Genomic DNA, 12,056 nt, shown 5'->3' with positions numbered 1-12,056 from the left:
TAAATATTTTGTGAAAATTTCAACGGTCTGGTTTTTAATTAAATATTGATTTACATAAAAAAAAATTGAAATTTATCAAAAATTTGGGTTGTGTAAAAATTATCACGTTATTTGATCCATTCAAAATCTTTTCAAATCAATGTTTTAAACTCATATTTTTAGAGAACTAAACGTATACCGACATTAATTTTAAATTTATTGATTTAAACGTAGGTATATAAAAATATAATATATTATAATCTATATATCTATTACTATTTGTATTAATTATTTAAATTAGGTACATATTATTGTATTATGTCTTATAATCTGTTGTATATGGCACAGTCCGTTAATAATAATAAATATAAATATCTAAAATAAGGTGTCTTAGAAACGATACTATATTCAGTATGTTTAATGTTCAGGAGTTATTTCATCTATACAATGATGAATGATAATGTTATACCCACATACCGTAGACCATAAACATTTAACATAGACTTTTGAGCTAATAAAAAAAAAATAAAAAAATTGTATTTAACATTAAATATTATTTTTGAAAATTACTCACGGGCTTCATGTAGAGAATAATAATTTTAAATTTGTTTATAATATTGACCTAAAAATGAATAAGGTCTATTAGTTGTAAAGATTCCTAGTTTTTAATAACACAAGTAGATAATTAATAAGGTTATAAGGGAACTTTAATTTATGTAGTTAGGTATCTATATGAAACGATGGTGAAATTATAATTTGACGGTCGCATTTGGTCTCGAAGTTATGACCTAAAGAAGTTCACTACCTATTTGTAGTATTTTGTGAATTTTTCGGATTCACACATAGGCGGAACCAATAGGTAGGTCTGGATTTAATCTCACAAAAAAATATAGCTATTCACAGATATTTATACACGTATTTACAATAGTTTTATACTAAGATCGCACAGAGAGGTATGCATGATAATATGATATATTTGCTATGCAAACGAAAAATAGTTACCTACCTAAAAAAAATTGTTGTATTGACAACGTAAATATCAAATTGCCACACAAATCTATGTACGCCACGTTTTACGTTTCGGAAATATACATTCCGGGATTTTTCAATCCGTAAAAGTACCTACCTATATTCTGGGTTATATAGCCCCCCCCCCCCCGCTACGTTGTTTTATGCATCACCTAAATCACGGCTGGCCCTTAATTAATCCAAATCAAATTATGTCACTGAAACTGTTTCAAGGGGTCCGCTAAAAATCAATTTTTCTAAGCATTATATAATATAAATATTACATTAGTTGAATCAGTAAAAACAGATTCAAAATAAACACTTTTTAAATTTAACGCTCTTTATTTAGTTCAACTTGTACAGTTATTTCTGGAAAACATTGATGATGTTTCCAAAGTAGTTGCGGTATATAGTAAGTAGGTAACCTATCCTTGGTTGGAATATTCAGTACTTATGCTTAATCTTAAATGCCGTATTTTGTTATTATTGTCGTCATTGTCTCCTCATCTAACGGTTTTTCAGTCTCAAACTGATTCTGAATTGTTAAATCAAATACAAAGTTATTAAGTTTAATTTGGAGAATTAAAAAAGTAGGTACCTAGATAATTGAATATTTTATTGTAATTCCTGTATCGGCTGTATCAAAGAGTGAACACTTATTACTCAGAATCTGAGTAATAAGTGTTCACTCTGAGTCTCAGATTAATTATGAAAAGTCCTAGACTAAAATATGGGCTACAACTCATTTGCGCACATAATAACAATAATCTGGGTACCTCTATATTTTCGAGTTGGTCAAAACTAAATACTAATAGTGGACAGTTATTATACTATATTATACTCAAACAACATTTTTCCTGGCTTAGGACTTTCTGTCTCATCATATTCTGATGTTATAGACTGGTGGATTTAAAAATGTTGTTTTAGCTATTTATTTTAGAACCGCTTCCTTAGAAAGTACCTAATTATTCACAATTTTGTCAAATTACAAATTACAATAAATTAGGTACAATCATTTTTACAAAAAAGTCATTAAAATTTACAAATTACACAAATCACTTCAGTTAATATATATTTAATATTTATTGGTACGCGTTTGCATCAAAAATGTTAAAAGATCAATATTTTTTAGATTCTGAGCGAAGCGACGAAACTAGTGGTTTTATAATAGTGTTTATTTTTTTTTATATCCCGTATACAAAATTTCTACCAGAAGGAGTGCTTCGATTTCAACATATAGTACATATAATATATATACATACATACATATAATTGGATCAAGATGTTACTTTAAAGAGGTCATTTTTCGATTTTACCAATAGTTATTTAGTGCCACGGGAAAAACCACCGAAAAATTACGAAAAACCACTAAAAATGGGATTTTAAATTTCTAATGCTTTGTCTATCACCATAGAAACGAATAAAAAATTATCTATATATATATATAAAAATGGAGACAAAATGTATGACAATTCATCAATTGAGAACGGCTGGTCCGATTTGGCTCAAATTTTTTTTTAAGATGTTCGTAATTGCCAGGAGAAGGTTTTACGAAATAAAATTTTAGGAAAATCAACCGGAAAAGTAGGCAATCTGGATGTAAAGAATACAACAGTGGCGCAACAGTGTTTTATATATTGGTTGCTATTGGTTTTGTTGATTATTTATTATTATTATTTGATATTTCTATTATTATTTTTTTAAATCAAGTATATAAAAATGGAGACAAAAATGTATAACATTTCATCAATCGTGAACGGCTGGTCCGATTTGGCTCAAATTAGTTAGGTTAGGTTTTTGTATTAATTAATTATATCAATCCACCATAGGTAGAATACGACAAACTTGGTATAACTTTGATACTTTAGAGTTAAATCATACACTAACGTACATACAGCACGGGGTCCGCGATCTACCGCATAATTTTTATTCCGGGCAACGGAAAAGTTAAGATTAATTTTGAAACCATACACCGAATATTAAATAACGAATTGAACAAAGTTTGAGTCACATATAGTTGGTACACTTAACGGGCAACGAAGTGCACGGGTTCAGCTAGTAATATTATAATAATATTAATTCAACTTACATGATATAATAAATAATAACAATATAAAATATCCAGACTGACAAACCGTCTCCGCTCAAAATCGTTTTTCTTATACAATGATATTATATCATTGAATTCAAGTATCCATTATACAATGACCCACTTGTAACCTACTGTACAGCAAAGCGACATCGGCCACTTACCCGCTTTTTAGATTTGTAATCACAATATATTTTTTTTATTTTAATATTTCTATTTTACGGGTATTTTCTTTATTTTTTTTTAATAAATTTATTTTTAAATCAGTATCGGCTCGAGTTTCCATTAGTATTTGAATAATTTGGTGAATATGAGGGTGGGAGGTATAAAATTGACTATTGAAGTGCATGTGAAAGTTTTCGCTCTGTTCGTTGTTCTTGGGCTATCGTCTGGTTCACTAGCCCAATTAACTGGTGTTCATTAATATCAATAATATTGAACGTGTTGGGCAGCTTAAGACACTTTGTACACCCAAAACTGTACTTACCTAAAAGCTGGTTTCCATTGTTTACTGTTTCGTGCGGAAACGAGTTGTCGTAAATTAAAAAAATATATTAATATGTGCGCAAACAAGTCTCCACCACTAAATGATCTGACATTCTGACGTTACTTTCCATAGAAAGGGAGGAAATAAATGGACAATTTATAGGTAATCCATCCCCTTAGTCGATTACACTTCGATTATGCTGATTTTACTGGCCGAATTACGCGGTTTAACCGGAGATCGACTATCGTAATACGGGCCCTAACTCCTAAGCTACAGGTATTAGGTAGGTCGTAGGTACCTACTATACCTTCAAATAATCAAATTAAAATCTACATAATTATACCTATATAATAATATCGGACTTTAAGTTTTAAAGCAACATAAGAGTATAAGACTACGACCAAATAAAATTGAAAATTGAAAATTACCTTAAAATATAATAGTGACAACTTGTCAGTGGTGAAGCTATAACGGGATGGGGCTGTGTGCTCATTATACCCCCCCCCCATCCATCAAAGGTTCGCCCATGACAACCCCAGACCACGGTAGTTCCTCATAAATTGTTCATATACCAATTTTATTAATATGTATATCGGAAATACCTATATATTAGAACAATTTTTTTTCATAATCATTTGAATATACGTATACCAAGTTGGCACCGGCACAATATGCTATAATTTTAATATCTGAAAATTGCTAGGAATTTTCTAGATTTTGCTAACTCATTTTCAGAATTTGCTAGTATCTCATATAAGTTTAAATCAAAATTAAAATATGCCGGTGCCAATTTGACACAGCGTCCGACGCTCGACACATTCTCCGATCGGTTAGAAAGTGGTATCGAAATATTACTAGTGATTTGATAGATTTAGCTTGATCATTTTTGGAATTTGCTATATTTCGTTTTTCCAGTTCAAATATATTGAAAAAATGAATCAAAATCATTCTAGTTTAGCACATCCATTACAGCAGGGATCACCGACCTTTTCCAACAAGTGGGCTCCTCTAAACGTTATGAATACCTGTTGATCGACGATAGACCACTATTAATTGTTTAGGTAGGTATATTATTTATATTAGTACATGCAGCATAATAATATTATTTTATTATTTCTTCATAGGAAAATTGTGTTGATTTGCAATCTTCGCTATAATAAATACTTTATTTTAACTTTGTAAATAAAGCCGAAAAGTGTGTTTAAATCTAAAACTTTATGATTGCGCACGTGATCAACGGATATTGGTATAATTCATTTTTGATACGATCGCCCAATATTGAATATTCCTCTTTGTATGATCTCCATCACGTAAAAATTCTTTCCAAAATTGAAACAAATTCTCCTAAAAATAAATACAATTTAATTAAAAATCAAAAATATTATTATTATGTATTTATATCGACTTCCTTATTAAGCTTACGTCATTGCTTCCTATTAGGTACTTCATTATTCTCTATGCCCTATGAATGATACTATCTCTTTCCGTATTATATTTCGCGGTCTTTCATGAATGTCCATAGGCACAATTTGGGGGGTGGTCTAGAGGGGGGCTTATATGTAAATGTTAGCGAGCGTTTTTTTCAGTTTTATTTTGGGCCGGTCAAAAATTTAACCCCCTCCCTTTCTCAAAAACTGAAATAACGCCACTGCATAGGCGCAAATAGGGGGGGCTTTAGGGGCTAAGCCCCCCCAAAAATGTCCATATCCTTCTCAAACATTTCCTACATTTTGTTTTAAGTTTATTCAATATTACCAAAGTAAGGCTTTAGCCCCCCCAAATCTCAAACGCTATTATTGCGCTTATGCGCCACCGTCTAACAGCCTAATTATGACGAAATGGCTTCAATAAGATAACATAAACAAGTTGTCCAGCATCAATTTTTAGAGTTGGCCAAACTACCAACTTTTACTCCCAATATAAAATTATCTCCGATATATTCCTGAAGGTTGTATTAGGTGTGAGGAATAATTGTTTTCCATAACATAATTTTTAAAAAAAAATTGACGTTTACTCAACAAAAATGGAACAGCAGTTGCAGCACCCTGTGTAAAAGACGTGTACCGCCTAGCCTACATAAGACACATACATAGTACAAACGTCATACGCATAATTTACATCAAAGTATATACCTTATGATAACTTTTAAAGTGATATTAATTAATAGGTATAATTTATTGTCGAGTGGATTATACTATTACCATATAATTTAATCACAGCCGTTCGGAGATCGGGCGACGGCAATATTGGCAATCTTGAATCCTTCGCATCGGAACTCGAAAGGATTTTATTACGCATTATTATAATTTGCGCGGGTTGCAGTGTGCGCCGGTGTGCGTGTGGAGGCGACGCTCAGAGGCTTCCGTCCGATGGCAGGATGTGGAAGGGCGGTAGCGTCTGAACCTTATCTCATCCGATATCGCGTGATCGTGCCTCCACCACAATAATATTTCGTAGTTGACCGTTTAACTCGTGTCGCATTGTCTATGGCCGTGTGTGTGTGTGTATTCTACGTTGTTTGTTGTTCTTAACACCCGGCATTCGCGAATAATATTGCGGTACTTCCCCGTGGCTCGTCACTGTAGCCATTTTGTGTTATAGTGGTAACTGTAGTCCCATTCGAGTTTCTCCTCTCCAGCCGCCAGTCGGATTTATTATTAAAAATTGACCATCAAACAAACCGTTTGCACGGCACACACCACCTGTTCTGCCGCACCGACCATCTCCGTTTTTCCATTTACCGCGAGTACGTCGTCGTGGTTGTCAGGCCGGATTACTTATGAACGACAAACGCAGTGGAATGGCTCCCGTAGACGTGACGCTCAGCGAGAAGCACTCTGACCGTTTTCAGCTGGTCAATTATTCGAAACTCGAGTCTGCCATACCGGTGTACAAGTATAAATGTCTGCGTACTGGTATCACCGTCGTGTTTGGTGACATAGAAGGCCCGCTGGTCCAAGGATACTTCACTCTAGGTAATATAATGGTAGTTTTTTTTTTGTTTTGTTTTTGTTCTGTTCACAAATGTTGTTACGATCAACAACTGTGTTGCAAACGGTGTGTATGGATAACTGCTCGAGATCATTACGCCCAGACTATCGCCACATGCTAGATTGTTGTCATTTTATTTTGCATTTTTGAGTTTTGCATTCTTTATTGAGAATCGTAACACATTTATTCGTTGACGGATACTTTTGAACATTCTGAAATCAGAAATGGTGTAAATTCTGAAATGGTTTATTACTGATTTGGGCTACCATTTTAAGCATCAAAATCCTGGCCGAGTAAACCCGCTCATTTGGAACCCAAACCTGTCGCACCAATTGCCATTAAAAACTATAGTGCGTTTCATTAGAACTGCGACTCGACGCTGACGCGCTTCATGGTGGTTTTGTCTCAAACTAAGGGTTTTCAAACTAAGATCGAAAAAATGTGTGAAATATTTGTTATTAATTTTGAATTTGCCGCGCAACTTTACATGTTAATCTTAGAAACCCTAATGAAAAAACAACACCAGGCGCGTCAACGTCGAATCGCAGGTCTAATGAAACGCACCATAGTGAAAAAGTTGTTCTTCTAATAGTTTATTCTCCAATGGGTGACTATAATTTTAACAAATCAACATTACACTATGTCTTACATAAAACATTAAAGCATAATAGTTTTCAGAAAAAAAAAAAAATCTTCAAATATCTTCTAATAGGTACAAAATTATTTGTTAGGCAAAGGTTAAGAAGCATTGTTCTGAATTGAATGTTCACAGTTATCTTCTAAAAGTAAATTACTGGATTACTGACTATTATTTTTGTTTATACCTACTCATTTATAAATTTAGGGTTAAATTATGTTGAAAATAGGTACATACAATATGTATAGGTACCTACTTACCTACAATTAGTATTATTTCCATCATTTATCCTTTTTATTTTATATATAAATCTTTTTTTTTTAGTAAATTATTGCATTGTTTTTATTTATAATTAAATATAGTAATTGATAAACTATTTGTACTATTTTTTAAATATTTATTTATAGCTACTGAAGCTCATGATGGCGATGGCATTCCACATACACTAGAACACTTAATTTTTCTAGGATCTGAAGATTATCCTTTTAAAGGAGTTCTTGATCTATTAGCTAATCGTTGCCTTGCATCTGGCACAAATGCTTGGACAGGTAAAAAATAATGTTATATTTTTTTTCCTTTTATACTAATAGACTATAAGGTAGGTATCAATTATTATTTTACAACAATATTTATTTTTAGATGTTGATCATACTTGCTATACAATTAGCACAGCTGGTAGTGAAGGTTTCCTGTCACTTCTTCCAGTCTACCTTGACCATATATTATATCCTACAATAAAAGTATATTTGTTCAACAATTATTTACATATTACAAGCTATTAATTTAATTCATTATTTAGGATTGTGGATTTATTACCGAAGTCCACCATATAACGTATGAAGCAGAGGATGCTGGTGTTGTGTACTGTGAAATGCAAGGCAGGGAAAATACTGGAGAAAGTATTGTATCAAGAAATATGTTGGAAAACTTGTACCCAGGTAAATGTGGTTATAAATCTGAAACTGGAGGTATTATGAAAAACTTGAGGGATTCAACTACAAATAAAAAGGTATTAATAGTATTTAAAGAATTTATTGTTTTTAATTGTTCTTGTATGACACCCACTATAATAGTTAATGTTTTAATATATAAAATACAAGTTTTTAAATAGGCATTTTGTAGATTTAAGTTATTGAATAATTTATTTTCATTATTTGTTATAGATTCGTCAATATCATCATGCATTTTATCGCCCTGAAAATTTATTACTTCTTATAAGTGGCAAGATAGATCATTCTTCTGTGTTTGATGTTTTAGAGCCATTCATTCAAAAGATTTTATCAAAGGTAAGATATTGTTACTTATTTTATTGATTTGAATGATACCTACCAAACTATTATTATTGTAAATATATAAAATATAATTTAATGATGTTGCAGGGAAATCGAGGAGATTATGTCAGACCTTGGCAAAATCCAGTAGATCCATTAACTATATCTTCAAATAATTCCGTTCTTTTTCCTTCTGATGAAGAAACTAATGGGATAATAAGTGTTGGCTTTAGAGGCCCAAATTGTTTAAAAGAGTAAATAAAATGTTATTTAATGAGGTATTATGATGTATTGATGTATATTAATGCTATTTTTCTATTTTAGTTATACTGCATGTCAATTATTGTTGAAATACTTGACGGATACTCCAATCAGTCCTTTACCTAAAGAAATGGTTGAAATTGCAGATCCTTTCTGTACTGAAGTAAGAAATATAAAACTATATAGAATATTTTGTTCAAAAGCTAATAATTGTTATCACTGATATTGCTTGAAAATAATCTTTAATATGAGATCATCTCTGAAATCTGAATGAAGTTCTGTTGAATAATACCAAACTTAGTATTAGATTTGCATGTTTTAGTTATAAATAATAAAAAATTGCATTTAGTTTGATTCTAATTAAAAATTTAAATTGAATCAATGAATAAAAATACTGTATTAATATAACTTATAACTGAATATTTATTTTTTTTTAATTGGTGGATTTAAGATTATACATTTTTTTACTATCTAAACTTAAATGTATATGAATGTACTAAAAATATTTTTGATAATACCTATATCTATAACTTATTAATTATTATATCATATATATTTTTTTAATATTGCATATTATATATTTTAACAGGTGTCATTTGATATGACTTCTCATAATGAACCGTCTATAACCATTAATTTTGAAAATGTTCCCATTGAAAAAATGGATGCTGATATCATATCATCAAAATTGGATGAAATATTGAACAAACTTTTGGTCGATGATAGTTATCTCGACTTGGCAAGATTAAGAACATTTGTTGAGAGAAACAAACTTCATATATTGAGCTACTTAGATAATTATCCACACGAAAAATTGTCTTCAATAATTATAGAAGATTTTTTGTATGGAAAAACTTCTGTTGATGTGAGTAATATAATTTGTATTTAATGTAAATTGTTAAATTAAAACACTATGTTTCCACATTAATAAATATTATTAATATTTTCAGTTGGAACAGAAATTGAATAAAATGAACATACTAAAACAACTAGAAAATGAAGAAATAACATTTTGGAAAGGAATATTGGAAAAGTATTTAATCAATAATAATAGAGTAATTGTTAGGGGCATACCTTCTATAAAAAAACAAGAAGAACTTGCTAACGAAGAAAAAGAAAGAGTACAAGAACGACAAAAAACATTGGGGGAAGATGGTTTGAAAAAAAAGGCAATCGAATTATTAAACGCCAAAGTTGAATGTGAGGTAAGAATAAATTGTTAAATATTTAACAAAATTAATTATTTATTTTGATTGTAAAATAATTGTTAATAAAATAATATGCTTGTGTTTCAGACAAAACCACCCAAAGAACTTTTAACATCACTTAATATTCCTAATATTGAATGTATAAATTTCTATTCATTTAATACATTCACAACAAATTCTATTGATCAACACGATTTATTTAAAATAACTAATGCACCCATATACATGGAAGTAGACAATATTAAAAGTAACTTTGTCTATGTAAGTATATTTTTACTAAAATTAAACCAAAATGCATTTTTGACTGTTTGTTGTTTTGCAGATGTACACTTTTATTAATACCAAAGATTTACCTATGAACCTTAAAATGTATTTACCAATTATGGTTGATTTGTTAATGAAAAGTACAGTCAATTGTGATGGTATTAAAATTCATTATACTGATATTATTGCTGAATTAGAAAAAGATTTAATGTCGTGGAATGCAGAAATAGGAACGTCATCATCATCTCAGTTTTTATGTGGAACTTTTTCTTCTGTTATTTCATTATTCTTTCAAGTAATTTTCAATTAAATGAAATAAAGTCATTAATAAAATAATGTTTAACTTCTCCCCAGTTTAATAATAAGTTTTTCACTATTATAAATATTACTTTTTTAGTTGGAACCGAAGAAATTTCATAAAGGCATCAAGTGGCTGCATAATTTTTTGTTCAATACAGAAATAACAAAAGAAAAATTTTCTATTAATTTAACCAAAATAATAAACGAAGTTTCGAGTTATCGAAGAGATGGTAATCATATGTTAAGGGATATATTACGTAATGTAATCTACAAAAATAGTAAGTTGACATAAACATTTTATATATATTTTTCTATTATCCAGTAAAAGCATTTTATGCTGAGATAATATTATTATACTATGGATAGAGCTACTGCATTATAAACTCATACTTATGTGCTGAAGACATCATTAAGACGAGGCGCAAGGGGACTGATTTCTATTGTGCATGTGTGTCAGTGCTCGTCGCATATTTATCACTAAACTAGCAGTAATATAAATTGTGAGTGATAACAGTTGTACCAATCATGCGTATGAATGCGTGATATCAATTGTACGCATGCGCATTTGCACCTACTCACCTTAGTTATGTTTGCTTCAAATATTTAGCCAGTAGCAATATCCATAGTATATGATTTAAGATTGTATGATACATACTGTTATATACAATTTTGTTTGATAAATATTTGTTCAATTTGTATAGATAACAACCACTATGCGTGCAGTACACTGAGACAACATAAATTCTTATCAAAATTACAAAAAAAAATAGAATCTGATGAAGGGTGGTCATCTATTAATGATGATTTGAATAATGTGAAAATGATTTTAGCCAACCCGGAGTATATAAAAATGCATTTATCTGCTGATTTAGATGTATTGTGTGAAATTCAACCTGATGCATCTTCACTATTGGAACAGCTAATTCCGTCAAATGTTGAACGTTCAGTAAAATTGTGAGTAATTAAGTAAATAAGTATTATTATATACTTTGAAATTATAATTAAATTGGTATTTACTTGTATTTCAGATTTGAAACTGTTTTTGACTATGAATATATTTTACCCAATGATCAATGTGTTATACGAGCTTGTGCTGTTGGTATGGGTGCTATTGAGTCCAGTTACTTTATACAAGTAACAGATTGTATCAATGACTTTAATCATCCAGATATGGCTGCTTTATTAGTATTTTTACAATATTTTACCCAGTTAGAAGTATGTTATATATCATAGTATCAAAATTTAAAATTTAATAATTTCTTTCCATTAACTGTTATTTCATAAGGTCTTTTTTATTTTGTAGGGACCAATGTGGAAAAATATTCGTGGACTGGGTCATGCATATTCATACAGCATTACTCCAAGACCCAATGAAGGATTACTGTTGCTACATTTTTATCGTTCAGTAAATGTACCTGCTGCATATAAAGAAACTAAAAATATAATGGTATGTTTAAACTCTACATTTATCGATAATAATATCACACCAAAAACACTTCGTTATAACTCCGTGTAAAAAAAAAGCTAAGTTAAAAAAAAAAAAATTAGTAATGATTAAATC

General features: G+C 30.3%; 1 protein-coding gene and 1 long non-coding RNA gene across 2 annotated transcripts in view; one reads left to right on the top strand and one right to left on the bottom strand.

Annotated features, from left to right (window-relative positions):
• Nucleotides 1–4,652: 4,652 nt before the first annotated feature.
• On the bottom strand, nucleotides 4,653–5,892 carry LOC115033544. Its single transcript, XR_003838875.1, has 2 exons — nucleotides 5,765–5,892; nucleotides 4,653–4,907 (listed from the first exon to the last, which is right to left on the bottom strand). It is a non-coding gene; the product is annotated as an uncharacterized LOC115033544 (long non-coding RNA).
• LOC100168955 (uncharacterized protein C05D11.1) overlaps nucleotides 5,815–12,056 on the top strand; it is a 9,582-nt gene continuing 3,340 nt past the window's right edge. Inside the window, exons 1-15 of the mRNA XM_001944753.5 lie at nucleotides 5,815–6,538; nucleotides 7,599–7,739; nucleotides 7,831–7,931; nucleotides 7,991–8,200; nucleotides 8,355–8,477; nucleotides 8,571–8,716; nucleotides 8,787–8,886; nucleotides 9,313–9,588; nucleotides 9,674–9,928; nucleotides 10,019–10,192; nucleotides 10,254–10,490; nucleotides 10,593–10,773; nucleotides 11,197–11,449; nucleotides 11,524–11,710; nucleotides 11,799–11,942. Coding sequence (XP_001944788.2) covers nucleotides 6,343–6,538; nucleotides 7,599–7,739; nucleotides 7,831–7,931; nucleotides 7,991–8,200; nucleotides 8,355–8,477; nucleotides 8,571–8,716; nucleotides 8,787–8,886; nucleotides 9,313–9,588; nucleotides 9,674–9,928; nucleotides 10,019–10,192; nucleotides 10,254–10,490; nucleotides 10,593–10,773; nucleotides 11,197–11,449; nucleotides 11,524–11,710; nucleotides 11,799–11,942 — 2,724 coding nt within the window. The 5' untranslated portion in view covers nucleotides 5,815–6,342. The remainder of the gene's footprint in view (nucleotides 6,539–7,598; nucleotides 7,740–7,830; nucleotides 7,932–7,990; nucleotides 8,201–8,354; nucleotides 8,478–8,570; nucleotides 8,717–8,786; nucleotides 8,887–9,312; nucleotides 9,589–9,673; nucleotides 9,929–10,018; nucleotides 10,193–10,253; nucleotides 10,491–10,592; nucleotides 10,774–11,196; nucleotides 11,450–11,523; nucleotides 11,711–11,798; nucleotides 11,943–12,056) is intronic.

This window comes from Acyrthosiphon pisum, chromosome X (assembly GCF_005508785.2).
Source record: "Acyrthosiphon pisum isolate AL4f chromosome X, pea_aphid_22Mar2018_4r6ur, whole genome shotgun sequence".
Taxonomy (NCBI): Eukaryota; Metazoa; Arthropoda; class Insecta; order Hemiptera; family Aphididae; genus Acyrthosiphon; species Acyrthosiphon pisum.
Note: the sequence above shows the minus strand (reverse complement) of the source record. Positions and strands in the feature narration are given on the sequence as shown.